The sequence below is a fragment of the Dendropsophus ebraccatus genome, chromosome 7 (genome assembly GCF_027789765.1).
Source record: "Dendropsophus ebraccatus isolate aDenEbr1 chromosome 7, aDenEbr1.pat, whole genome shotgun sequence".
In the NCBI taxonomy this organism is placed as follows: Eukaryota; Metazoa; Chordata; class Amphibia; order Anura; family Hylidae; genus Dendropsophus; species Dendropsophus ebraccatus.
In genome coordinates this window covers 29,348,713-29,376,088 of record NC_091460.1, presented here as the reverse complement: position 1 = coordinate 29,376,088, position 27,376 = coordinate 29,348,713, and the positions used below count along the sequence as shown (strand labels likewise).

At 43.9% G+C, this 27,376-nt stretch overlaps 1 protein-coding gene and 1 long non-coding RNA gene across 2 annotated transcripts in view; one reads left to right on the top strand and one right to left on the bottom strand.

Annotated features, from left to right (window-relative positions):
• Positions 1-27,376, bottom strand: part of LOC138797274 (uncharacterized) — an 82,810-nt gene that overhangs the window by 42,638 nt on the left and 12,796 nt on the right. The gene's annotated exons all lie outside the window — the stretch shown is intronic.
• Positions 1,034-22,396, top strand: SMOX (spermine oxidase). Its single transcript, XM_069977199.1, has 7 exons — positions 1,034-1,134; positions 10,130-10,364; positions 11,350-11,576; positions 18,031-18,204; positions 18,534-19,230; positions 21,267-21,427; positions 21,893-22,396. The coding sequence occupies exons 2-7, from the start codon at positions 10,157-10,159 to the stop codon at positions 22,028-22,030; spliced, it is 1,605 nt and encodes a 534-aa protein (XP_069833300.1). The 5' UTR covers positions 1,034-1,134; positions 10,130-10,156; the 3' UTR covers positions 22,031-22,396.

Here is a 27,376-nt window from a genome sequence, read left to right as displayed (position 1 = left end):
CCGATCGGACGCTCTCAAGAAGGTTTGGACAGCGTGGACGTTCCATGTAGAGGCCCCAGGTTTTGCAGATACCCTAAGGTGAAATGATGGTAGATACCTGGACTCCCCGACTGTATACCTCTTGTGCCTTCCCCCGTTCTTCTTTCTTTCTTTTGTGGTGTTTGTTTGTCTTTCTTCTGTGTCTTGTGGTTCATGTATGGCGTCAGAGGTAGCCAGACGAGAATCAGCGGAATGTGTAACGCTATGGTTTATTATATACTGTGCTGACCTTAATGCTATGTTTCTTTATCTGTCTTACTGTTCATTTTACGGTCATTTTTCATGGCATAAGCCTTATTTCGTACTGGCTTCTTGTTCCTTTGAATATGTACTCTGTTGTTCATATTTCTGATATTTCTAAAAACTTAATAAAATAAAAGTAAACATATATTTATATATGAGGGGAGGAGGAGTACTGTGTATGCAGAGGGACAATACATGTATTATATATAAGAGGAGGAGGAGGAGTACTGTGTATAAGGAGGACAATATATGTATTATATATGAGGGGAGGAAGAGTAAGCATGTATTATCCCAGTGCTTCTCAAACTTTTTCTACTGGAGCCTCACCCAACAGACCAAGGCAATGCCTGGGCCTCACCAGACTGACCAAGCGGGTGCCTGGGCCTCACTAAAGTCTATTTAAAAGCTAAAAATAATGCTAGGGCTAGCTTTCTCCCATCTTCCAAGCTCTAGATACTAATAAAGCAAGTACTAAATACATTAATAATGTTGCTAAAATGGAGATTTTTGCAAACAGCAAAAGGACTGTGCAGGTTATAGTTACTTTTCTTAAAACTAGCTCCCTAGCTAGGCCTCACCAACAGCTAGGGGGCGCCCCACAGTTTGAGAAGCACTGTATTATACTATATATAAGAAGGGAGGAGGAGGAGGATGCATGTATTATATATGAGGGGAGGGTGAGTATTGCGCATGAGGAGGAGGAGGCAGTTTCCTGAGTCAGGGGGAGGGTCTTGCAGCTGATAAACAGAGGCTGAGCTGCTCCATGCAGTGATAGTGCCTGACTGCTGAGCACTGAGCAGGACAAAGAGACTGCAGCACCAGGAGAGAGGCAGCCAGGAGCAGAGGAGGAAGGTACACAGCCTGACTGCAGCCCTGTGTGTGTGCAACACTGCCTGTGCCTGAGTGTGTAACCCTGTGTGTGTCAGGAGCCTGAGTGTGTAACCCTGTGTGTGTCAGGAGCCTGAGTGTGTAACCCTGTGTGTGTGACAGGAGCCACTCTGTGTAACAGGAGCCATTGTATGTAACCCTGTGTGTGCCAGGTGCCTGGGCTGTGTGTGATCCTATGTGTGTAACACTGTATGTCAGGATCCATTGTGTCCTGTGTTTGCTAGGATTCATTGTGTGTGCCTGGTGCCTATGCTTTGTGTAACCCTGTGTGTTCCAGGTCCCTGTCCTATGTATGTGCTAGAGTTCCTTGTGTGTGTGTGTGTGTGTGTGTGTGTGTAAACCTGCGTGTGCTTGGGCTGTGTGTATGTAACCCTGTGTGTGCCAGGTGCCTAGGTTGTGTGTAACCCTGTGTGTGCCAGGTTCTCTGTTGTGTGTATGTATATGTGTGTGTGTGTGTGTGTGTGTGTGTAAACCTGCGTGTGCCTGGGCTGCATGTGTAAACCTGTGTGCTGCAGGTTCCTGCTTGTGTGTGTGTGTGTAAACCTGCGTGTGCATGGGCTGTGGGTGTAACCCCGTGTGTGCCAGGTGCCTGGGCTGTATACAGGGAGAAGACTGGATGTTGCAGTAAACACTCACCCCCCTCCTGTGTTGTGTGTTGGATACACTGTATACATTGCGGTAGATGTGTGTCCCTCTTCCCTGATATATTTTATGACACAACACTAATGTATCCTCCCTGCTGTACACATGATGCCTCTCTCCCCATTATATGGTCTGCAGCCCCCCAGGAGTGAATGTCATGATCGGTCAGATAACCTGCACTAGTATGGACCTGTGTACCCTTCCCCCATACACACATCCACATTACCTGGTGTGTATCTGGGCCCCCAGAATATAAAGCACTATGGTATAGTTTGGCGCTATATAAAGAATTATTATAACACGGGGGGCTGGATCTCAGCTGCGTCTTGTAAACAGTAACAGGTAGGGGAGGGGGAGACCAGGTCCATTACTGGAAGACAAGGGGTTGGTGTATTGAGGGGAGGGGGCACCCCGTCCATCTTTTGTTGCCCCTTTTATGCTTTTTTTTTTTTTTTTCCCCTACAGAAGGATTTCTTTCTTTCTGATTCCTGTGACCTCATTTTCTTTGACTTGTGTAACTCGCACCACTATGTCCTCTATAGCTCTTATAGCTTCTTTCTCTGTCTCTTTGATTTTATTCTTTTGGACACAGCAGGGTTACCCCATCCGTAATTCTGATTCTGTCGCCTGATCCGCTAATCTCGCCATCTACTGCCATGAAACCCCTTTAAATCCAGTGTTCACACAACATCTGTGCGGTCACATAGCGGCTGATCACACACTTGACTTGTGTACCCTGCAGCCTGTATACAGTATACCAGCTATGTGCCTGAATGCGATTCTCCTCGATTTAGAATTTGTTCAGAATGTAAATGGAGCACGAGAACCTACTGTCGTGCAACTTTATTCTTTTGCATAGTGTCATGTTGAGTAATCTGTATTTTTGTGGTTTAGTAAAGTATTTTTGGAGTAACCGGTCTTATCTGGTCAGATAGGAGAATAAGAATCTGACCACAAAGGGGAGGATGAGTTCCCAGCAGTTGTGCAGAACTGACTCTATGGAACATAAAAGAGCCTTTCTAGATGCCTTGTGCTGACTTTGTGTATTAGGGTCCGTCACCTGCTGGCATCCATATATCTGAAGCTGTAATGTCTGAATACCCTCATGCCTGGTAATTTTTGTAACTGCTGGAGGGCTGCAGGTCTCCCCCACTATGCTTGGCGATGGTGATCCCTGCGATTGGGGAAGAATTTCATATGTGGTGCAATAACCATTGATTCCAGTTAAGAGCTAAATTAACCTGAAGCCTAGAAGAAGTCAGTAGTGTTGCTAGCCCTGGCCACTAGGGGTGCTGTTTCAAATGCATTATAAGTCATCCTAATACCCCAGTGCCCCTGCTTACTGTTCTAAGGGCAGATTATCTATTAATATCTAAGTTGTACTTTCAAAGGTACCAGTTAATTGTAACCAAGACTTAATACGGGAGGTAGAATGTCCACCTTACGCCACGAACGATTGGACTTTCAAGAGCTCAGGCTCTTGTCTGTACGTTCCATCTATAGGCTGGTATAATGGGGATGTCTAGTATGGGGTCCTTTTCTATCCCCTGCTTGGGCAAGTATAAGATATGATAGTCATGGGTAACCCCAAACCCATTTGGCCCTGCCATGTGCTCTAGTGTAGGAAACAAAAAGAAAGACAGGGCTCCAATGGTGCAGACTCCTCAGAAAGCGTGGCGGGTACCCAAATCGTGATGGGAACGCTCGCCTTTGACGGTTGTGCAAAGATAAGGCACAACTCTCCACAGCCCATATATAATGTAGGGATCGGACCACAGCCTCTCCTATGAAGTACTCAACGGGAACAAACTGTTGCACTTCAATCCACTCTAAATCACAGGTGAAGACCTGCGCCCGACTTTACCTATGATTTGGAGTGGAGTAAAGTGCAACATGTGCTCTAGTGTAACTGGTAACGCTTCTGTAGAGTGGTTCCTCCACCAGAAACTAAAGTGCTGGTATAATGGGAATGTGCCAATGCTACTTGTCCTGACCAGTTGGTGACATGGTGCTGACTGCATACTATATCTTGTCCTTCTGTGTCTCCCCCACTTGTAAGCTCTTAATTCAGAGGACTATAGAAGTATATTGGGGATGATTTCGGTGTTACGTTTATAAGCTTATTCCATGACTATTGTTGGGATGTGACGACACCAGTGCTACACGGTCATTTTTTTTTTTTCCAGTTAAAGTACAGTACGTGGCGTATTGTCCCTGTGTGACCCTTCCTAGAAATGTCCCTGTTTGTGTAGAAGGAAAGGGCGGGGGAGGAGGGAGTACTGTAAGATTACATAGTACACGTTATGTCATTCTATGCAATATGAACTAGGGCCTGGATGTGATTATTACACCCTGTCCAGAAGCTTTCCCGGCCACGTGTATGATTCGCTATTTACTATCTGAGCCGGAAACAAGCGCAGAAGAAAAGTTTCTTCCTCGTGTCCTATCTTGTATCTTTTCCATGTAGTAGGGAAAGTCTATGTGATTGTATGTGAACCCATTCAACTAACTTAAAATTGCATTGGAAACAGAAATGTGGCATTCAACCAAGTCATGGATACATGAGGCCCAGAGTATATGGAACTTTTATAAGGGTGTGCACAGTACCGTAGGTGGGCTGTCGCGCTCCTTCCTTTCTTAAAGGGGTACTCCGGGCTGGGGGGCTTTTTTGCATATGGTGGGGGAGGAGGTGGATGAGGGCAATGAGTCCCCCTTACCTCCCCGGTTCCAGCACCGTATCCCGTATCGCGCCGCTCCGGTCCGCACTGCCTGGCTGCTTCCTGGTCTCTGCAGGGGCTTGAGACATGATGATTCAAGTCTGCTCAGCCAGCCTGTGGCAGGGGTTGCATCCTGCCACTGTCTGGCTGAGCCGCTGAGAGGACTTGAAACATCACGTCTTAAGCCAGTGTCAGTGACCAGGAAGCGACCGGGCAGCACTGACTGGAGCGGCACGATCCGGGACAGGCGCTGGAACCGGGGAGGTAAGGGGGCTTCATTGTCCTCATCCACCTCCTCCCCGGACATGGGCAAAAAAGCCCCCCAGCTCGGAGTACACCTTTTTTAAAGGGGTTTTGTGGTCACAATTCAGTTTTGATCGGTCTGGGTTTAAGTGTTCAGACCCATACTGATCGGGAGTTAGAGCCGGGAGAAGACATGTCAAAAGTTTTCTGAAGTGACACTTTAATGACCGGTCCACAGGATCTTCTTTCAATCCAACTGGTGTCAGAAAGTTCTAGATTTAATTTACTTCTATTTAAAGTCTCCAGTTTTCCCAACTTATCCATGTCAGGAACTGTCCAGAGCAGTAGAGGTTGTCTATAGCAGCGTTTCCCAACCGGGGTGCTGCGGCACACTGGTGTGCCGGGAGAACCCGCCAGGGGTGCCGCGGGATCCAGGTGGGAAATAAGCGCTGTCTCTTTTCTCGGGATGCACGGATCACTTTCATGTTCCGCCCGCACTATGAGCGGGCGGAACATTAAAGTAAGCGGAATATAGGAGCAGGAAGTGTCGGCATCCTGCTCTTATATTCACTCCCATAGGCCGCCGGCACTTCATGCCAGCAGCCTATGGGAGGCCGGGACGGAGGCCTCCGACCTCATCACGCCTGCCAGAAGTCCCGTCCCCACGGCTCGCAAGATAGAGCCAGAAGAGGAGGAGGAAGAGCTGCTGCCTGCAGCCACAGCGCGGATTAGGTGAGTAGGATGTTTTTTTTTTTTTAAGGGGCAGAGCAGGGGGCATTATTAGTTCATGGGGGGCACCTCGGGGGCATTATTAATATATGGGGGCACCTCTGGGGGCATTATTAGTATATGGGGGCACCTCTGGGGGCATTATTAGTATATGGGGGCACCTCTGGGGGCATTATTAGTTCATGGGGGCACCTCTGGGGGCATTATTAGTTTATGGGGGCACATCTGGGGCATTATTAGTTTCATGGGGGCACAGCAGTGAATCCTACATACAGGGGGCACAGCAGGGGATCCTACATACAGGGGGCATCCCATATTCCTAGTCGTTTTACTGCACATAACACCAAACAGCGCAGTTACTTTGGGAGCCGACAGGAGGGAGAAGGGGAAGGAAGTTGCTAGAAATGTGCGGAGCCTAAATTGTTTGTCTCGCAGGTTCTGATGAGATGAAAAGTAGCTGAAAGAAATCATCATGGAGGATGGAGAGGAAAAGGGAAAGTGACTCCTCAGATCAAAGAAGATGTTTTCTTATTTTGTAGAACATTATTTAGTAGGGGTGCCGCGAGGAAATTTTTTTTTTTCCAAGGTGTGCCCCGAGGTGGAAAAGGTTGGGAAGCACTGCTCTATAGAAAACCTCTACTGCTCTGGACAGTTCCTGACATGGACAGAGGGCCACCAGAGAACCACTTGTCTGCCATTTAGACAAAGGCAGAGAAGGTGACGAAAGCCCCTATTACACAGGGTGATCAGCAGGAGCAAGCGAGCACCTACCTGTCAGGTCAGCGCTTGCTTGCTCCCTGTTTCCCATTCGCTGCTGGCACTATTACATGCGCCAACAGTGATCAGGTAAGGGGGGGGTGGAGCTGAGTATTCTTGTATTGTTAGAATTTAAACAATTGTTTCATGTGAATGCAGGCAACAGTTGGAAAATCGTTGGTTTCATCTTTTGAGCTGAACCTAAAATCATTGTTCGTTCGGTGTAATTCCTCATTCGTTCTCTATAATCATTCAGTGTAATTCAGGTAGCTCTCGTTTATCGTTAAAAATCTTAGTCTAAAAGGACCCTTAGACATGTAGTGTCCCTATCTATTAGTGCTCGGCATCCTCTGTCCCAATGTTTCTCAACCCCAGTCGTCGAGTACCCGAACAGGTGATGTTTCAGTATATCTAGCGAAAATCTTTTTCTTTCAAATCAACAGGCGTTAGAAAGTTATATAGATTTGTAATTTACTTCTATTCTTCCCATACTTATTAGCTGCTGTATGTCATGCAGGAAATGTTTTATTTTCCGTCTGGCGCAGTGCTCTCTGCTGACATCTCTGGCCGAGACAGGAACTCTGTCTCTGTTTTATATAAATCCCCATAGAAAACCTCTCCTGCTCTGGACAGTTCCTGTCTTGGTCAGACTAAAAATAAAACACTTCCTTCAGGACATATAGCAGCTAATAAGTATGGGAAGACTTGAGATTTTTTTTTTTTTTTAATAGTGGTAAATTCTAAATCCTATATAACTTTCTGACACCAGTTGATGTAAAAGGGGGGGAGGGGCTCGGGGACTAGAGTTGAAACTCCGCTCAGTGCTGCTCCATGCAGAGATTATGTAACTTAATTGTTTGCCTCTTATAGGGACTTTATATGGAAAGCTCCGGTGTTTTTGTCTATACCTTACAAGTCTTACATTATGCTCGTAAAGGTCCTGGGAGCGGCTTTTGGGCAGGTCTGTACTACACATCTATGATCACTCCCTGTTAAAGGTTGCTTCTGTATTGCCAGCCTTGTTGGCAAATGACTGGTAACTTATAGTTATTGTAGATGTTGACGTCGTGCCACATTGTCATCGGGACAAACATCTATGAACCCTCTGACGACAATGGAGCACCTACTGGTAATTCCTGCTCCCATAGGATGTTTGGTATCGCAGGGGTCTCTATTTGTCAATGTGTACGTGTGATGGTTATTAGAGGCCCCACTGATCGTGAGAATACAGGCAATCGCCATTGCTGTCGAGCCCCATAGTAGTGAACAGGGCTCCTTTTTGAATTTTTCACTCTCCAATGGCTCTTAAAGGGGTATCAAACGTTACCACAGGATGGAGAATAACTAGCTGAACGTCCGACGCTGGTACCCCATCAGATGTCATTTGTCCCCTGAGTGAGAGAAGCAGCAGGACACGTTATTTGCTGCCAAAACAAAACAAAAAAAAACCCTATACTGTAGATAGGTGGCAATTTTTTTTAACCTTGGGATAACGCCCTTTAAGGGGTCATATAGCTTGCAGGGAGAGGCACACATGGCGGCAGCTTTTTTTTTTTTTTTTTTTTTTTTTAATCTTAATAGGGTTATCCAGGATTAGGAAAGCGCTAGTTCCAAAATCAGCGCCACGCCTGTACTCTGGTTGTGCATGTTGTCACAGCTCCGTTCACTTCAATGGAACAGAGCAGAATTACCAATGAGAAACCGAGGACAAGAGAGGTGCTGTTTCTGAAAGGAAGTAACTGTTTTCAATACCCAATTCTTCTGTTTTCAATGGTTTATGTTGAAATAAAAAATAGAGGGTCAGGTATATTTTATCCTCAACGTAGAATCTTATTTGGGGTGTATACCACCCCACTGACATCTGTATACCAACCCCTTTTTTACGGAACTAGTATATAATATCCTAGATAGAAAAATTATAGGTGACAACCATGTGTCAATCCATTGTTTGAAGGAGAGATAGGAAAGGGGTCCTGTATACTCTGTTTACACTTCACTAGGAATCTGTGTGTTCATCCTGATCTTCCTGGTTCACAAACACAATGCCATAAATAGTATGTGCAATTACTCAGGCAGGGAAGGAGAACCGGTTCACTGCGGGTCGTAGATATGATTTCTCAATGGAGCCATAATCTTTGCCTCCTGTATGACGTGCAGCGTTCATCCCTGGAAGTGATGTATGTATTATTCAGAGAGTGCGTCATCCCGGATTGTTTGGTTTGGAGGTAACTTCTCAGCATTGTGATGTTATAATTTCCTGACTCAGGTTGGTGCTGTTAACTGCTCGTATCCTGGTTTGTAGCTCCAGAAGCTTTGGCTTAAAAGGGATGTTCATAACCAATGTCTACAGGCTGTGCGTAGTGTTGCAGCTTGGCAAAAGAGCTGCAATACCACACGCAATCTGAAGACAGGGGTGGCGCTGTTTCTGTAAGCCTTTATAGGTTATATAGGATAAGTAAAATATGGCTGCCAGAAATAGTACTAACAATTGGTGTTCCTGTTCACATTATGATTATATACACAGTGTATTAGATTTATCGTACAGAAACATATGGTGCTGGACTGTCTAAAATCAGGTGTCCACATGTAGATATAGACACGTCCATACTGGTGGTCCATGTTTGGCAACGTACACCGTTGTATTGGCAACTTTCAATCATGTGCTGGTGCCCTACTATAGCTCTGTGTTGTCATAGCAACCAGTCAAGATGGCTTCTATTCAGTTGCTATGCGTTTCATTCATTATGATAACACTGAGCTTATTAAAGCCCAGGGACAGGAAGTGTTGTCATGGGGACAAAATACTAAGGGGCCTTTAACCCAAATGTTTTCTCCCTTTCACTGTTTTCATAGTCTCTGAGGTAACGGGTGGGGGGGTGAGAGATTGTAAACGCAGAGTTAAGTGACTGAAAAAAGTCACTTTGTTCCCGACAGAGTAATTGATGGCAATTTAGTAAGGCCTCTCCTGGCGTAGGTGTACGGTGGCACAGACTGTTCTCAGACGTGGTAAAAAGCTTCTTGTTTTTTCGTCTTCTGCTCCTGTGCCCCGATAATGCGATGCCATCGAGGCGTCTATATCACAAGGATTCCAGCAGAGTCTCCGGTTGCTTCCTCCTCGGTGGGAGTCGTGCCAGGATTGTGTAGACGCGGCCATGGTTTCTAAGCACGGTTATTTGTAAGCGCGGGATAAAAGCCCAGACCCCTCCTCTGTGTCTCTAAGAACGGGCCGGATGGATCTTTTCACAACAAAATTAATTTGTTTCCCTTCTCTGAAACACTTGGTGCGTACTGTTTTCTTCCTCCTGTCACCGAGGCTGATGTTCTTTGGCAAGCAGGCTGCTTTTTTTTCTCCCCCCTTTTGAGGGACGAAAAGGGAACATTTTGAGCAATTGTTACTAGAATATTTTGGAGCGTTAAATCTACACAGAAAATTGTTCATATTCATGTGTGTTTTAAAAAAAAGTGTTTTATTCCAGAAAATGCTGTGTGTGATACCAACCTTAGACAGTCCATAGTTGTTGGCCATAGCTGAAAGGCCAAAGGTTCCTCATCCCTAACCTAGACTTTAATGATCCAAAAAATTTTCATGTTGGCGTTACCCTTTAATTTTCCCCATGCAGATATCTGGTTATCCATTTATTAGACTGTCTAGTCCAGGGGTATGGAACCTTGGCTCTCTGGCTGTTGCAGAACTACAACTCCCATCATGCCTGGATAGCCAAAGCTTTAGCTTTGGCTGTCCAGGCACAATGGGAGTTGTAGTTTTGCCAACAGCCATAGAGCCAAGCTTCTCTACCCCTGGTCTAGTCAGTCATTCTTAAGGATTTTCAGTACTTGGATAAATGTAAATTTTTCTATATGTTCTTCACCAGGTCAACTAAAAGGAGAGCTTGGACGGCATGCAAAGTTGTGACATATCTTCAGACAGCACTGATGATCCTCTTAGTAGTGGCCCACGGAGAACCCGACAGCCGCGAATACTGATTATCGGGGCGGGCCTTGCAGGCCTCTCTGCTGCAAAATTTCTCCTCGAGAAAGGATTCTCGGATGTTACGATCCTTGAGGCATCTGATCGAGTTGGAGGCAGAGTTCAAAGTTTGAAACTTGGTGAGTGTCCATTACATTTTAATGGATTGTACCTTGGATAGTTCACCTTTCATCACTGCAAAGTAAAGGTGAGTTCCATTTCATCTTCTGATGATTGACAGCCCCAGGTAGAGAAGAAAAATATAGCGTTTTTAAAAGAAATATATAAATCCCTGCCATAATGTAGAGAACCCAATGCAATTCACCAATAGCTGCCATGGTTGATATCAAAGCGAACGTTTTGACCCGTGGAAGTCTTGGTGCTGAGACCGCCACTGATAGCGTAGGCGTAGAAGCACTTGGCTAAGAGTACAGCTTGAGGCATAACTAGAGTAAGGGCCCTATTCCACTGGACGATTATCGTTTGCATATCATTAACGATTAACGATCGCAAACGACCACTATTGCGAAAGACCTGAAAACGTTCACTCATTTCCATTGAACGATAATCGTTACTTATGATCGTAATTGCGATCGTTTTTTCTTCGCTATTTATTCGCTATTGCATTCGTATCTATTGCGAACGACCGAACGATGTCTTATTCAACGCGAACGATTTGCGAACGAGCAACGATAAAAATAGGTCCAGGTCTTATAAAGCGATCAACGATTTCTCGTTCGGTCGTTAATCGTTAACTGCATTTCAACCGAACGATTATCGTTTAGATTCGAACGATTTAACGATAATCTGAACGATAATCGTCCAGTGGAATAGGGCCCTAAGCCTCTTACCAAACTTTTGACTAGGGCCCCTTTGAGCATGGGCCTTCAGGACTGGAACCTGACATTCATTAGGTACCAGATTAGGCAAACTTGATATTCTGCAACTTACTACATAAAGAGCAAAAAATGCTAAACTCCACTGGCCATTTGGGCTTCTTTGTTAGAGATCATAGAGAAATCTTGGCTCCTTGACAGATCTTTGAAATCCAGAGGAAAAATGTATCTTCATAGTTTTCCCTTGTTCTCGTGACTTGGTTAGTTACTCTTTCTTGGTTCTCCTTAGAACACGCTACATTTGAACTGGGAGCCACCTGGATCCACGGCTCAAATGGCAATCCCATTTATCATCTAGCAGAAGACAATGGCCTACTGGAGGAAACCACAGATGGGGAGAGAAGTGTTGGTCGCATCAGTCTTTACTCCAAGAACGGAGTGGCTCACTACCTCACCAGCAATGGACAGAGGATCCCAAAAGATGTGGTTGAAGAATTCAGTGATGTTTATAACCAGGTGAGAGAGTAATCTCCAGTTTCACCATCCATGACCATATCTGTCCTGGTCTATTTAATAGCTTAGTCCATATCTAGGGAGCCTTGATGCCTGCAATGAGTTAAATGCTGCTTCTGGCTAGAGATCGTTGGGGATCTTGGCGAAGAGAACCTGACTGATCAAAACTATTGACATGGCCAGTGTATGACTTGCTTAGAGTTGTACTACTCATTACAGTTGAGCTGCAGTTTCCTATGACAGGATGTAGGTCTGAATAGAGATGTGATACGGCAGACACAAGTACTGGTCCTGCCCTAAAGCACATGCAGCTACCATTAGGAGCTACAAGGTCCTTGTGAAGGCTAGGGATTTTGCAGTCCTTCACTTTGTGGCCTCTGGATCCAATGGACTTAAAGATGAAGTCCTTCAGAAAGGGGTGTGTTGGCTACTTCGGGTCTTCTTCATACTTCAGGATATAAGGATGCTGACCCTACAACCCTACAGTAGGTAAGCATCAGTAATACTAGCTCACTCAAACACCAAACGGACCATAAGAAACATGGTAGTGGGACACCTAGTCATAAGAAGTCTGCCATATGGTGCATATGAGTAAGTTGACTTCTTGTGGCCGGTCATGCATTGTATACTAGAAAGTATGAGTCTCTACAATTAAATCGGAAAACCTGTGCTTTTGCTTTCATCACCTCTTCCTCTATGAAAAACAATGATAGGACACAACAAGGTGAACAATTTTTAAATACCACAATATATAGGTTCAGGTTTGTAGCCATTTCATACTTGACTTGATGATCATTGATCACAGCCCCTATAGAACGGACGTGTCGCCTTCACAATACTGTCATAATGTCCTGATATCTCCATAGCGACTATGTGGCGCCTTGTTCTTTCTATTAAGAGATGTCACAACGTGTTTGTCATCGTTGATGCATCTGCAGATAGTTGTCATATGAATGAGAATGAACGTCTCCACGTCCAGGCCCTTCAGTCTCCTAGGTGTCTGTCTGACCTTGTAAGATGTGTTCTTCTAACATTGCATGGAATGGGTTTAATATGACTGAGTAGTGGGAGACTTCATGTCAGGATTCAGTAAATGGTAATGGTGGCAAATATTTGTCTTGGCTGAGTCTCTATAAATACTGTGAATTTATTTTTCTACACTCTTGGTACTGTAACCCACTCATTGCCTTTATGACCTTTGTTGCCCTCCTCTGCACCCGCTCTAGTTAAGCTGTGTCCTTATATATTGATGCCCAAAACTGTACACCGTATTCCATATGTGGTCTGACTAGTGATTTATAAATCGGCAAATCTACATTCTCACCTTTTAAGTATTTCAGCTTTTTTTTTTATTTTTTATTTGATGCATCCCATTATTAGCCTTGGCAGCTGTTCCCTGGCACTGATCACTAAAGTTGAGTTTACTGTCCACCAATACCCCCAGGTCTCTCTCGGAAGCAGTGGTACCCAGTGTTTTATTATTCAGCACTTAACTGTACTTATTTTTATGGCCCAAGTGCATAACAATAGATTTATCCGCTTTAAACTTCATTTGCCATTTATCTGCCCAAGCCTCCAGCTTCTCCAAATCCCTCTAATATATTATCCTTTTCTGTGGTGATGACTTTACCCAGCTTAGTGTGGTCTGAAAAAAAATAAGATTCTTGTAGCCCCTTCTACAAGGTCATTAATAAACATATTAAAAAGTGGAGCCAACACTGACCCCGCGGTACCACACTAGTAACCCAATTATAGTAACTGTGACCAGTATGTTCCATCAATGACCTCCCTGTTTCCTATCGCTCAACCAGTTACTTACCCATTTACATATAATTTCCCTTAGCCCCAGCATTCTCATCATAATATAATATATATTATGATGAGAATGCTGGGGCTAATATATTATATAGAAAGAAAAAATTGGCCGCACATCTATGACTCTATTAACACTGCAGGTTGCACGCTGCTCGTGGCTTAAGTACAGACAAAAAAAACAAACAGAAGGTGCAACAGCAACCCACAGGTGCAAGGGCTTACCGTATATACTCCTCACAGCGTACACACGGCAAACACCTGCTCTGTAGGATCTTGGCAAACTATTTGATCAAACAGAGTGTACCATGTCGCCAATGTTAATGCGTCCTCGAGACATGGACCCTACTCTAGCATTTTCACTCTAGCAATGGCCTCTCCTGGGCTGAATAAGCCTACAACTGGGCAGAAAGGAGCCAAATGATCTCTTTTATAGCAGCCTTGGGACATGGGTGGAGTGCAAGCCAACAGGAGGTAGCACCCCCCCCCCCCCCACACACACACACACACATTCAACAGAAAAAAAGAAAAAATTCTCATCTATGACTCTATTCACACTGCAGGTTGCACACTGCTCGTGGCTTAAGTACAGACAAAAAAAAAATCAGAAGGTGCGACAGCAACACCGTTTGCCGTGTGTACGCTGGGAGGATTATATACAGTAAGCCCTTGCACCTGTGGGTTGCTGCTTCACCTTCTGTTTTTTTTGTCTGTACTTAAGCCACGAGCAGCGTGCAACCAGCAGTGTGAATAGTCATAGATGTGCGGCCAATTTTTTTTCTTTTTTTTTTTTTCTGTTGAATGTGGGGGGGGGTGGCTACCTCCTGTTGGCCTGCATGTCCCAAGGGTGCTATAAAAGAGATCATTTGGCTCCTATCTGCCCAGTTGTAGGCTTATTCAGCCCAGAAGAGGCCATTGCTAGAGTAGGGACCATGTCTTGAGGACTCCTTAACGTTGGCGACATGGTACACTCTGTTTGATCAAATAGTTTGCTAAGATCCTCATTTTTTAATATCTACAGAGCAGGTGTTTACCGTGTGTACGCTGGGAGGAGTATATACGGTGAGCCCCTGCACATGTGGGTTGCTGCTGCACCTTCTGTTTATATTATAGCCAAAAAATAAATAAATAAAAAATAAAATTTATATATATATATATATATATATATATATATATATATATATATATATATATATATATATATATATATATATATATATATATATATATATATATATATATATATATAATATATATAATTAATTTTATTATTGGCCTTAAAGAGTCTGATGGGGTTAGTCACCACTATTAATGAGATCCGTACAGGTCAGACGGGTTGGGCCTTCAATGGAGATTATAGACACAGGGATCTGTTAATAAACCAGTCTTAACAGTATTGCTGGCAATGGCTCATTGTATGGAAGTAATACCTTTAGTAAGGATCCTTCAGAAGATGGCAGGTTGGCACCATTGCCGCCTCCTCTACTCCCCAGACTGGTTAAATGCAGGTAACGCAATCCACTGAGGCAATGAAGATATCTGATATTGTCTTTTGTGTAAGAGTCAGTCAGTGAGCGCGGTGAAGCTGTCCCGCTGGGACGTGTCTGTATTTCCAATCTGACCTAATCGTCTATGCAGAATCAATTTCCTGGCTATGCACACGAGGCTGTGACCAGAATGTAAATGCTTCCTGCTCCTGCCATTAATCGTGTGTGTGTGTGTGTGTGTGTGTGTTAGGTATACCATGTGTAACACACAGCCATCTGGTAAGAGGAAGTATTGGAAAGCCTTTCCTGGTTAACATGTCCTCTGTAGTGGCCCCATATTGTAGGACACAGGTTGCTGTTCGGTTGTTAGTCACCCTCTTATTTCTTGGTGCAGTTATTGCAACTTTAAGTGTTTTTTTTTTTTTTTTTTTTTAATTTCCTTTTCCTTAAAGCAAATGTACAACTTAGCTTGCTGTAAAATTTTTATTTTTTATTTTTTTTAATACTAAGTTGGTGCTGGCATATACATCCTGGTGACGCGGTCAATTTTTCAAACCACTTCAGTATGAAGTATGGCTGCATCACCAAGGGAAGGATAGATATCTGAACTGTTGCGCCGGGCAGGCTGAATTGCACAGCAATAAACCAGCACAAATGGTGGGAATCGGGCAGCGGTTTGAAAATGGGACCTACAGCCAGGATCTACATGTTTGCGCTGACCAGGTAGTAGAGAAAAAAAAAATTACAGCAAGCCCTGTAGTACACTTGCTTTAAGAAAAGTAACATGGTTAAAGGAACATTCCCCTTCTTGACCTGCATCTCGCCCAAAATCGAGGTGACCACCTCCAGTTACCACAAACAAGATGGGAGCCCTCTATTTTGGGAGTGGTGTGGGTCCCAGGGTTGGGATTAGTCACTTATGGTGGACATGCCATTGAAAATACCCTTTTTAAATGCAAACCAAGCTATTGGAGATGCACACTGCCAAACTAAATTTCTCACTGCCTCCTTTATGAGCTGAATTTTGATAGTGTCGTACATACAGTTGTGGTTGTGCCTGGTACTGCAGGTCACGATTTATGGGGAACGGGCATCTTATGTTGGAGTATCCAGCATAGCCACAACCAATATGTATGATTGATCTGATGGTATCTGTCAATAAACTTAAAAAAGAAAAGACAATCTAGCACAGACATTGATGGCGTAGTTCAGGGAAAACCATCCTGGTGAACCCTTGTATGGCTTCTGGCTTTCCTTCTCTAACTCTGTATAGTATTTGTATGTAAAACTTACAGAACTGAAATGCCTCTGTACTTTATTTCCGTCCCTGGACACTCGGTGTTTGACCCATGCCACTCCTCAATGTCCCGCAGGTTGTGCCGCTCGCCATGTGCTGGGTAATTTCCAGCTTGTCACTGATATCTACAGATCTCCGGCTGCTTCTGCTTTGCCGGATCTGTAGGGAATAGTAAAACATAATGAGAACTGAAGATCAGCGGCTGGCCTAATTTTTATTAATGAAATTCCTGTGATTAATGGGAGATCACAAAGTGACTGACTGCGGACGAGCTGATTCCCCATTAGTATGCGGGCACAGGCCGGCCATTGGTATTCACGGCACACGCTACTGTGAATGAGACTGTGTACACCGGGAGCTTCCTGTGTCTTCTATGGGGATTGTCATTACGGCTTCTCTGATATTTATGGCTTGTTTGCCGCACGTGAAGTTGAGTTGTAATACCACCCAGAGGGACAAAGGACAAAGCTTAGTAGGTGCCATATTTTTATTGGATACCTCTGTATTATATAGCTTTTCTCAAAGATGTAATCAGCTGAATGACTTATGCCTATATGGAGGCATATATGGTATCCTTCCATGGAAGGTATATGTAAGAACAAGGATGGGGGAACCTTCGGCCCTCCAGCTGTTTCAAAACTACAATTCCCATCTACCCATGTCCAAAATCTACTTGTTTTTGACTCCATTTGCATTAGGCCTACATGCGTCCTGTGATGTGTAACGTTTTCCATCGTACTTGCATAACCTTGCAGAGGTGAGCATACAATGTACTTAGCGCTGTGAACCGGTTTCCGACACTGAGAACACGAGAACACTTGTTGGTTCTGCGGAGATGTGCGGCTAATGTACTTTTTCCTGTTGGATGAACAGATCGGGCCCTGAGGGTACAGGGGTGAGATCGTAACTCGCCAGCCATGATGAGAATTTTTTTTTCTCCCAAAACGAAAATTCTTCATCTTGTATCTTTCTTTTCTAGACAATTCTGTGTGCCCCTCCCCCCTTACTGAGATTTTCCAGTACGTTAAAATATTTCTGACATATGTAATGTACAAGTGAATTATCCTTCCTGCCGTGCATGTCTACTGTTGTTCATGGGTAGAAATAGAAGGTGAGGACAGGGACAACCACTTGAACAGGTTGGAGCTTGATGGTCAAATTACAACCCTTTTAGGTACCATATTAGAGGTTACAATGAAGGTAAACTAGTATAGCCTTTAAGAAGTTCCCCTCTAAATCACACTGACCACATGATAGATATTTGAAGAAATCTTAAATGGGAACGACTTTTAAAAGACTAAATGGGAATGCCAGTCTGGTTTGGGGAATTTTTAGACCTGAGCTATTCTACAGTATCTAGCCTGTCAAAGCCATACAATATGTCGATGGCACCATCTAGATTAGTGATTGGGAACCTTCGGCCCTCCGGCCCTCCAGCTGTTGTATCAGCTGGAGGGCTGAAGGTTCCCAATCCCTAATCTAGACGGTGCCATCGACATATTGCATGTCTTTAGATCAGGGATGGGGAACCTGGCCTGTCAAAGTCTTTGAGCACAATAAACTACTTAGACTAAATACTCTACATGGGGCAGTCACCAACGAATTGAGCCATTTTGACTAATAGGGGGGAAACAGACCAATGCTAGAATGTGTGAAAGCTTTGATAAAGCTGGATCAAGCTGTATATTGGATAATTGAGTCAAATTGCTTGATTTTACTTTATAAAAGAGACCACAGTCTGATAGTTTGATACGTTCCATTCAGTGACTGGGTGTATTGTTTGCACGGTTGTTCCCAGCCGGCCTAGTCTACTCTAAGCCTCAAGATGGTAACTAAATGTTGCCTGTCTTGTCTTCTCCAGGTCTATAACCTGACTCAGGAGTTCTTTCAGAATGGAAAACCGGTCAATGCAGAAAGTAAAAACAGCGTTGGTGTTTTTACCCGCGATGTGGTACGGAAACGCATCAAGGATGATCCTGACGACTCGGAAATCACAAAGAGGCTGAAACTGGCTATGATTCAGCAATACTTAAAGGTACAGTAAATAGCCCTTTATTCTGAACATCCCCATTGTGATCACTTTTGAGATATCTACAGTACCACGGTTTCCCCAGTTCTTGTCCCATATTGCATCTTGTCAGTCTTCCTCTTAAAGTGTTTATCCTGGAGTACAAAAAATATAGCTGACTTCTTACAGAAACAGCAGTGATGTGAATGGAGCCAAATTGTAATACCACTCACAACCTCAGGAGAAGAGTGATGTTGTTTTTGGAAGAAGGCAACTATGTTCCTGTAATCTTGGATTACCCCCTTTAAGCAATGCATGATGGGACTTGGATATGAATTTGCTTTTTCTTTTCGTAGGTGGAAAGTTGTGAGAGTAGTTCACATAGTATGGATGAAGTCTCCCTCAGTGAGTTTGGGGAATGGACCGAAATCCCCGGTGCCCATCACGTAATCCCTTGCGGCTTCATTAAGATTGTTGAGCTGCTGTCTGCCTCCATCCCACCATCTGTCATCCAACTGCGGAAGCCAGTCAAGTGCATCCACTGGAACAGGTCCATCCGAAAGCAGATAGAAGGAATGGCTGACCACAACAATGACCAGATGGAAGACAAAGGTTATCCCGTGTTTGTGGAGTGTGAAGACTACGAGTTCATCCCTGCGGATCATGTGATTGTGACGGTTTCTCTGGGCGTTCTTAAGAAATACCATGAGACTTTATTTCATCCTAGCCTTCCCGAAGACAAAGTTATGGCTATCGAGAAACTAGGGATCAGCACCACCGACAAGATCTTTTTGGAATTCGTAGAACCTTTCTGGAGTCCTGAATGCAACAGCATCCAGTTTGTTTGGGAAGATGATGCCGAAGTTGAGAGCTTAACCTATCCTGAGGAGCTGTGGTACAAAAAGATCTGTAGCTTTGATGTGCTCTACCCTCCGGAGAGGTACGGTTATGTACTGAGCGGTTGGATCTGTGGTGAAGAAGCCTTGATCATGGAAAAGTATGATGACGAGACTGTTGCCGAAACCTGCACCGAGCTGCTGCGTAAATTCACAGGTTGGTATTCTTCTCTTGGGTTCTTACGTTTTGTGACAAGCCAAAATGTTCTATTTCTTTCTATAGAAACTTTCCTTCAAGGCTCCCCATCAATATGGTGCCCTACCACCTACTTACCTGCATCCTGTGCCAGGAGTATCTACCCTGTACGTTGCTGTGTAGGGTCCATGTGTCACATGTTGGTCTTCTGACTGCATATTTTGCATTCGTAAGACTGCATAGGCATGGAGATGTTTGAGACACCACATAGAACAGACATTGCATGTTGAAGCTTTCCTACGGAGAAGAATGAAGTGTGAATGTTTCCAGGTGTTCCAAATTGTCTCACGTGCATCTGAGGACCTGTGATTAGTTTTGAGCAGACTTGCCAAACTGTTTAGGTTCGGCAACTTTCTCCGAACACACTGCTTTTGACTCCTTGTCATCTGGAAAAGTTGGATGCAGCCCCAGGACTGTTAGGAAAACATGGATACAGCCTATTGCAGCGACTGTTTTTCTAGGCCTCCCTAGTTTGACATCCAACTTCTCAAGATGCCGGGAGTCCAATGCCAAGCAATCGGGATTGGAGAACTTTGAAGTACCTGAACAGTTTGGCAAGTCTGCCCAAACCTCTCATTTGGTGCATTTAGTTGTGTAGCATTCTAGAACTCTATTGTGACAAATTCTCAAGACATCACCCTGTAGACTCTCAGTGACTGAATCAATAACATGCTCTTTAAGTGTTACTGTCGTTTGGAGTAACTTTTGACGGATCACATCGGGTCTTACTCCTGAGACCACTACAATGCAGATACACAAGGGAAGAGTGTGCCACTCCAACTGGCAGAACATAAAACAAACAAGTCAGGTTTGATTGACAGCCAGGGAGAGACTTGTCCAGCTAAATCTTGGTATCCAAGCAAGTCTCAGGAGTGACACCCAGTGTGATCAGTAACTTTTAAAATGTCACCAGTTATTACAGATGACAGGAACTCCTTTCATTACATTGGCACAGATGACACTGTTGTACAATGACTATGTCCAGACTTAAAAGCATGTTAGAGAACAGTTATTTATATGTGTGCATTTCTAATAGGTTCCCATGGTGCACAGTTTCTAATTTTAAATGTGGATGGAGCTTAGAACAGTAAAATTTGTTCCGCCAAGAAATAATATCTACTTTTGCCTATTGAGAGGGGTTCAAAGCACACATCCCCTTAAAATTTCTATAGCCGTATAGAAAATCAATGTATGTGTTTTTACTTGAGAACAACTTTAGAGGACATCCAGGACTTGGCACAGTGTCCCTGTCCGAAAACAGAGTTTCCCCCTGTAATACAATATGTCTGCTAGTCGTGTTTACTAAGTGTCAGATTCCATCCTGTCCCTGGATGAAGGTCAGGAAGCTATTAAGTAAAATAACCAGGATATTAAAGGGTTAATTGCAGGTATAAAGGAAAATATTAATATATATAATAGATCTTTGCTGCACCGATTCCTTCATCCAAAGATGATTGATGTTGAGCATTTCAGAGAGGAAAAAAAAACTGGAGAAATTGGTTCGCAAAGGGTCACAGGTGATGGAGGCAAGTGGTAGAACAGAGGGAGCAGTATGGTGGAATTATATAAGGAATAGAATTGAGCAAACTTCGGACAAATCCAAATGTGTGTGGCTTTCGATTAACGGTGGCTGCAGAAGTTTGATGCAGCCATAGGCCGTATCTGTTTTCCAGGACACTCTAGGGCAGGGATGGGGAACCTACGGCCCTCCAGCTGTTGCCAAACTACAATTCCCATCATGCCTGGGCAGCCGAAGCTAAAGCTTCGGCTGCCCAGGCATGATGGGAATTGTAGTTTGGCAACAGCTGGAGGGACGTAGGTTCCCCATCCCTGCTCTAGGGCTTCATCCAACTTTTGCAGCCACCGCCAATCAGAAGCCACACGCTCTGGTTTGTCCCAAGTTTGCTTTTGGATAGGACACTTCCTTACGAGAGTTGAGCAGATAGCCAGAGTATCGGCCTTAACCTGAATTAACTTTTTGTATTTCTTCTCACTAGGGAATCCAAACATTCCGAAACCTCGGCGTATCCTGAGGTCCTCTTGGGGCAGTAACCCTTACGTCCTTGGATCTTATTCCTATACTCAAGTTGGCTCCAGTGGAGCAGATGTCGAGAAGCTCATGAAACCACTGCCTTATACCGAGAGCTCCAAAACTGCGGTAAGAAGCAATGGGGCTTTTTGATACTTGGTTGTAGATGATCTGTTTAGATGTTGTGACCTTCTCATGGTGTGGGACCAAGTGGACATTGCCCATCAAGCCCAAAATATGTCTAAGGGTTTTACAGGTGAAACAGATCACTGACCGGTGCACACTTTACATAGTGAAGCAGTTGACTCCATTTACTGTGTAGTGGTCGGGCCCGATTACTGCAGTTTAACTACCACTGGTTTGAACGGGGGCTGAGCTGCAGTTACACATTGCCACCACTAGTGAACTGAACAAAGTCTCTTCTGGCCCCGTTGACTGTGTAGTGCTGAACAGCTGACTGTCACTCATCATTAATGATGACTAAGCATCACCAACAGAGAGCTGGGAGAGTCTGGCTTCTACATGTTCCATTGATATTTGTATGTATGATATCCTTTGCTTTTTGGCTAGTTTTAATCCCAGTCTCTTCTTTAGCCCATGCAGGTGATGTTCTCCGGTGAGGCCACTCACAGAAAGTATTATTCCACAACCCACGGTGCTCTGCTGTCCGGCCAGAGGGAAGCGATTCACTTAGCCGATATGTACCAAGACTTCTTACAATGCAACAACTGAGAGTCTCCATTCTACAACCCCCGACTCTCGGCCCATGACTACCAGTGTGCGTCCATCTTTTTTTTTAAATGTTTATAAGTAGAAACATTTTTATCCTTTTTAAGAAAAATTCTAAATATTTAAATGAAAAACTAAGAAAAAAAATGACGAGTCTGTAGCAAATTCATGTACTGTATTGTTAAGAGGGAAGGGTGCTCCTCTGTCTTTTACATTGTTTTCGTGTCCTTTACATCTTGCACACCTGGTGCCTTTTTTTTGATTTTTCTTTTTCTTTTTTCTTTTCTGTATTGTAAGTGCCTTCTACTAATACTTCAAAATCAATAAAAGATCATCAGGTCGGAAGATTCTTCTGCCTTTTTAAAAATATATGGAGTTTTTTTCTTTATTTTTACAAAGTGTCTTGTATATGTACTTAAGAGTGGTAAAATGTGGATGTCTTGGGGTATCAACAATTATGGCAACCCCCTTTTATTGGCTACGATGGTACCACCACTTTATGCCTTGTGCATGGGATCTGTGCAGTAGTGCCCAAGGCCATGCAGCTGTACCATACAGGCTGGACATTGTATACATACACAGAGGTACAGTACAATGAAGAATCTCTTCTAGGATAGTATATTTATCAGCTCTCCTCTTTGATGTTCATAGCTGATTTCTTCCACAACCAGTGCTAGGTTGTGTATGGATTGGAGTTGTAATATCATTTACGGCTAAGGAACTGAGCTGCAATACCACAAAGAAACATAGGATAAGAGTGGTGCTGTTTCTGGAAAAAAAGGCTTTTTTTTTTTTTTTTTTTTTTTTTTTTTTGCGCACTTGAGACCTTTCTGAGACCTTCAAGGGGTTATGGAGAATCTAGCATAACCTGGGCTCCATAGAAATAAAAGATCCACAGTCAGTCTTTTCAACATTAAAGAGACAGGACAGCCTAAGCCTGCTGACAATCTCATTGTCGCATAAACTACTAAAAGAGAAGCAGAACAAATGATGTATCAATTACATTGTTCTGTGCAGCTGATCCAGAGATCTCCTCCTGAATAACATGGGCAATAAGTAGTCCTCTCCACTATGTGCATGAGCCCAGTGGTCCTGGATATTCATGAGAAGCAGAAAACTCTGCCCACCAGCTGCTGATTGGCAGTTATCCATCTACGCTGTATATAGGCAGTCAATATAACCTGTCAATCAGCAGCCGGAGGGCGGGGGGAGGGGTGTGACAAGAATCCTATTCTCCTGCATATTAGGAGAATGGCTGAACAAAATTGATGTAAGTAACACACTGATCTGTTCAGTATTTTGTCACTAGTTAATGCTGCCCTCATTTTAAACCTAGTGACAGATTCCCTTTAATCTCATTTTAAAGTGATTATCCAGGATTAGAAAAACATTTTATCTTCCAAAAACACCACTACTTCTGTTCTTAGCATGTGTAGTATTACAATTCTGCTCCATTCACTTAAATGGAACAGGGCTGCAATACCACACTCTGCCTGATGATATGATTGGGGCTGTTTTTGGAACAAAGTGGCTATGTTTTCTAATAAATATCCCTTTTTAAAGGTGCTATACAGGATTAAAACATAGTCCAGCAGCACATGACTCTCTCACTGAGAGAACATTTTAAATTGGAAACTTTCCCCTAGGGAAGGATCTCCTATGGCTGTATCTGTTTTTCAGGGCTTTCTAGGGTGGCATCAAACTTCTCCATATGCTGAACGGTGGTGGTGGTAGTAGGAGGTACCCCCAACCACACCTGTCTGAAGCGTTCCTCCATCTTCAAAACAATATACAACAGCACCACTAGGAAACTATACGGTATATGGCAAATGCATGCCTCACCGGACTGGATAACATCCATGGAACCACCAGCATAAAAAAAAAAGTTGAGACCGTATTCAGTGAAAAGACTGTGGCTACTTTATTCACCTGCGTTCCTCCAGTGCCACAGTAACTCCTCTCCCTGCTCTGCACGAGTGATGTGTGCCGGGAGCTAGGAGAAGAGAGTGGCCTCTTGTGTGCAGAATACTGCTTGCAGCTCTGAGGTACTGTCAGAGCAGGGATCCAATGGTTTCTTGCTTTGTTAGTGCACAGTTTAACTATAAGCACTCATTAGGTGTGCTTATAGTTAAGCATAGATGGGCACACCCAGGACATTAATTTGCCTGGACTATCCCTTCAACATCCGGATTGTTGACAACTATGAGTAAAGGTGGTCCTATACATCTGCTGGGGATTTTCCCCTGACTATCACATTCTAAGTTTAAAAAAAAAAAAAAAAAAAAAAAAAAAAAGAGAGCTACTGTCCCCTTTTAGGGTGCGTTCACACCTACAGGATCTGCAGCAGATTCGCAGCAGATTTGATGCGGTGTTCAGTTATTCAAATGAAATCTGCTGCGGATCCGCTTTGCCTATTCGCAGCACTAGGAGACTTATTTACCGCCGCCTCCATTAGTGAGATGGCAGCACTTACTATGGCATTCGCAGTTTGTTTTTCCTCTTACACCGCGCAATTTAAATTAATCTCTCCACAAAGTGCTGAGCGCTAACTCCGCCAGTCTTAATGGCGTACGTCTTCCTCCCGCAGACTGACTATTTATGTTAATTGAAAGCTTTAGTTTCTACTTTTAGATCCAGTCCTATCCGGATTGTAAGTTTATTCTGTATTTCCAGCCACAAGCAGCAGATTATTGAGCTATTACGTTATTGCTGCTTTTCATAATCATAGTGATTTTTAGATGCTTAAAATAGATGGTCTCATACATTGAATTACACGATCCTGGCCGTCTAGACCATGAAGTAACCGGGAACACTGGATTACTGCAAACTCAGTGAGTACTCCTGAACGCTGTTAGCATTGTGTTACTGGTATAACATGCCGCTCAGTATAAATAGTACCTCCCTATTATGAGCAGTTATTACTACCGAACTGTTACACAACAAAACCCAGTGACATCTCTGCCTCTATTTAATTCTTATCTGGCTCAGACAAACAGGAAGGCTTCTTCCAGCCATGAAGTAACTTTGTAAAGTTTTCTAACCAGACTCCTTACTATTAAAGCACATATCACCCAGTCACAGAGTGACCCTATTATGTCACCCCTGCCCACCACAGTGCCTTATGCCATACATAATACCCTATAGCGGTCCAAAGCCCCACAAGATTACTGATCCGGAGTTACATCCTGTCTTATACCCCGGAGCTGCAGTCACTATTCTGCTGGTGGGGTCACTGTGTATACATTACTTACTTATCCTGTACTGATCCTGAGTTACATCCAAGCAAGTGCTTATGTACTATAGAGACGGCCATGTGACATAGAGGCCCAGACCATTGGTGTCATTCTTTTAGCTACTAGTAGGAAACTGTGCAGGACTCCCTACCACAGGGAACTACATTGTTGGCAAGTAAAGAGATGGGGATATTGTCTAAGGGCCCTATTACACGGAGTGATATCGGTCAAATTCGGCCAATGATCAGCTGATCGCGCAATAGCGATGCGTGGCGGGCGACCGACAATTTCACAATCGCCATGCTTTAACTTAAGCATGTTGCAGGTCTTCTCCTGCGTCCCCCGCGAAGCTGCAGCTTCGGTGTGGCCTGTCTTAGCTGACAGACCACTCAGCCAATCACTGGCCAGGTGCCAGGGCTCCAGCAGCATGCGAATACAAGATCAGAGGAATGTCAGAATGCAGAAAATGACAGGTACTCTTTACAGGGGTACTCCAGCGATGTTTTTTCCTTTTAAATAAACTGGTGTCAGTAATGTAGATTTGTAAATTAATTCTATTTAAAAAAAAAAAAAAAAAAAACTTCCAGTACTTATCAGCTGCTATATGTCCTGCAGGAAGTGGTGTATTCTTTCCAGTCTGACACAGTGCTCTCTGCTGCCACCTCTGTCCATGTCAGGAACTATCCAGAGCAGTAGAGGCTTTCTATGGGCATTTTCTACTGCTCTGGGCAGGCTTTGGTCTCCTCTGTTATCCGATCCTGGCTGTGACTCTGGACTCTTCCTTTGAGCAAATTGTAGTGTAGAAAGAAGAATAAGGAGTCCGATCTCTGAAAAGGTTGTCCAAGTGTTTTTGTGTACTGTGTCCTAGCAGTGTCCATTAGTCCTAATGAACAAGTCAAAATTCAAAACTGGAGGCTTCTCTTGTACCAAAATCCAAGTCTTCAGAACTATTCCAGCAAATAAAAATATTTTTTTCTTTTAAATTATATAGCTTTGTAATATAACTTTATTAAATAAAATGTTTATATAGAAAATGTTTCACATCTTTACATTGAGCTGGTCCCAGCAGTGTTGTATATGCCTGCAGTGGTAGATACTGAGGGGGAGATTTATCAAACATGGTGTAAAGTGAAACTGGCTTAGTAACCGCCAGCAACCAATCAGATTCCACCTTTCATTCCTCACAGACTCTTTGGAAAATGAAAGGTGGAATCTGATTGGTTGCTAGGGGCAACTGAGCCTGTTTCACTTTACACCACGTTTGATAAATCTCCCCCATGGTGTAAAGTGAAACTGGCTCAGTTGCCCCTAGCAACCAATCAGATTCCACCTTTTAATCCTCACAGACTCTGCAAAATGAAAGGTGGAATCTGATTGGTTGCTAGGGGCAACTGAGCCTGTTTCACTTGACATTATGTTTGATAAATCTCCCCCTATGTCTCCCATGGTGTCCATTTTAGCACATATTAGTATTAGAACAGACAATTTACATGGAGAAGCACCCTGTAGCCGAGCCAGCAGTGATTGACTGTTATCTCTGCTCACTCCGTTATACTGTGCCAGGGCTGCAGCACTACTGACACAGACAGCTCCCCCAGTGTAATGTTTAATCTAATGGTAACATGAATGATATAGACACCAGGGAGGCTGCAGCACTAGTGACACAGACAGCTCACCCAGTGTAATGTCTTTTCTAATGGTAACATGTAATAAGTAGTTATCAGGGGAAGCTGCAGCACTAGTGACAGGGACGGCTTTTCCCAGTGTAAGGTCTATTTTAATGGTAACATGTAATATATAGTCATCAGGGGAAGCTGCAGCACTATGGATACAGACAGCTTCCCCCAGTGTAATGTCTATTCTAATGTTAACATGGATTAAATAGACATCAGGGGAGGCTCAGTATCGCTAGCGCTGAATGTACATGTAACTGTGTTGGGACTAGGTGATCATGTGAGCGGACGCATGTCCAGCTGATGCGTCGCTCATGAGCGGACTCCTCCTCCCTTCCCTGCCGCGCAAGATGTGTGGGAGCCATGCTGTGTAAGCACGCGGACGCCGAACTTCGGCCCGGCGCCCGACGATAGCTTTAGCCGGAACTACGGCGGCAAAGGGG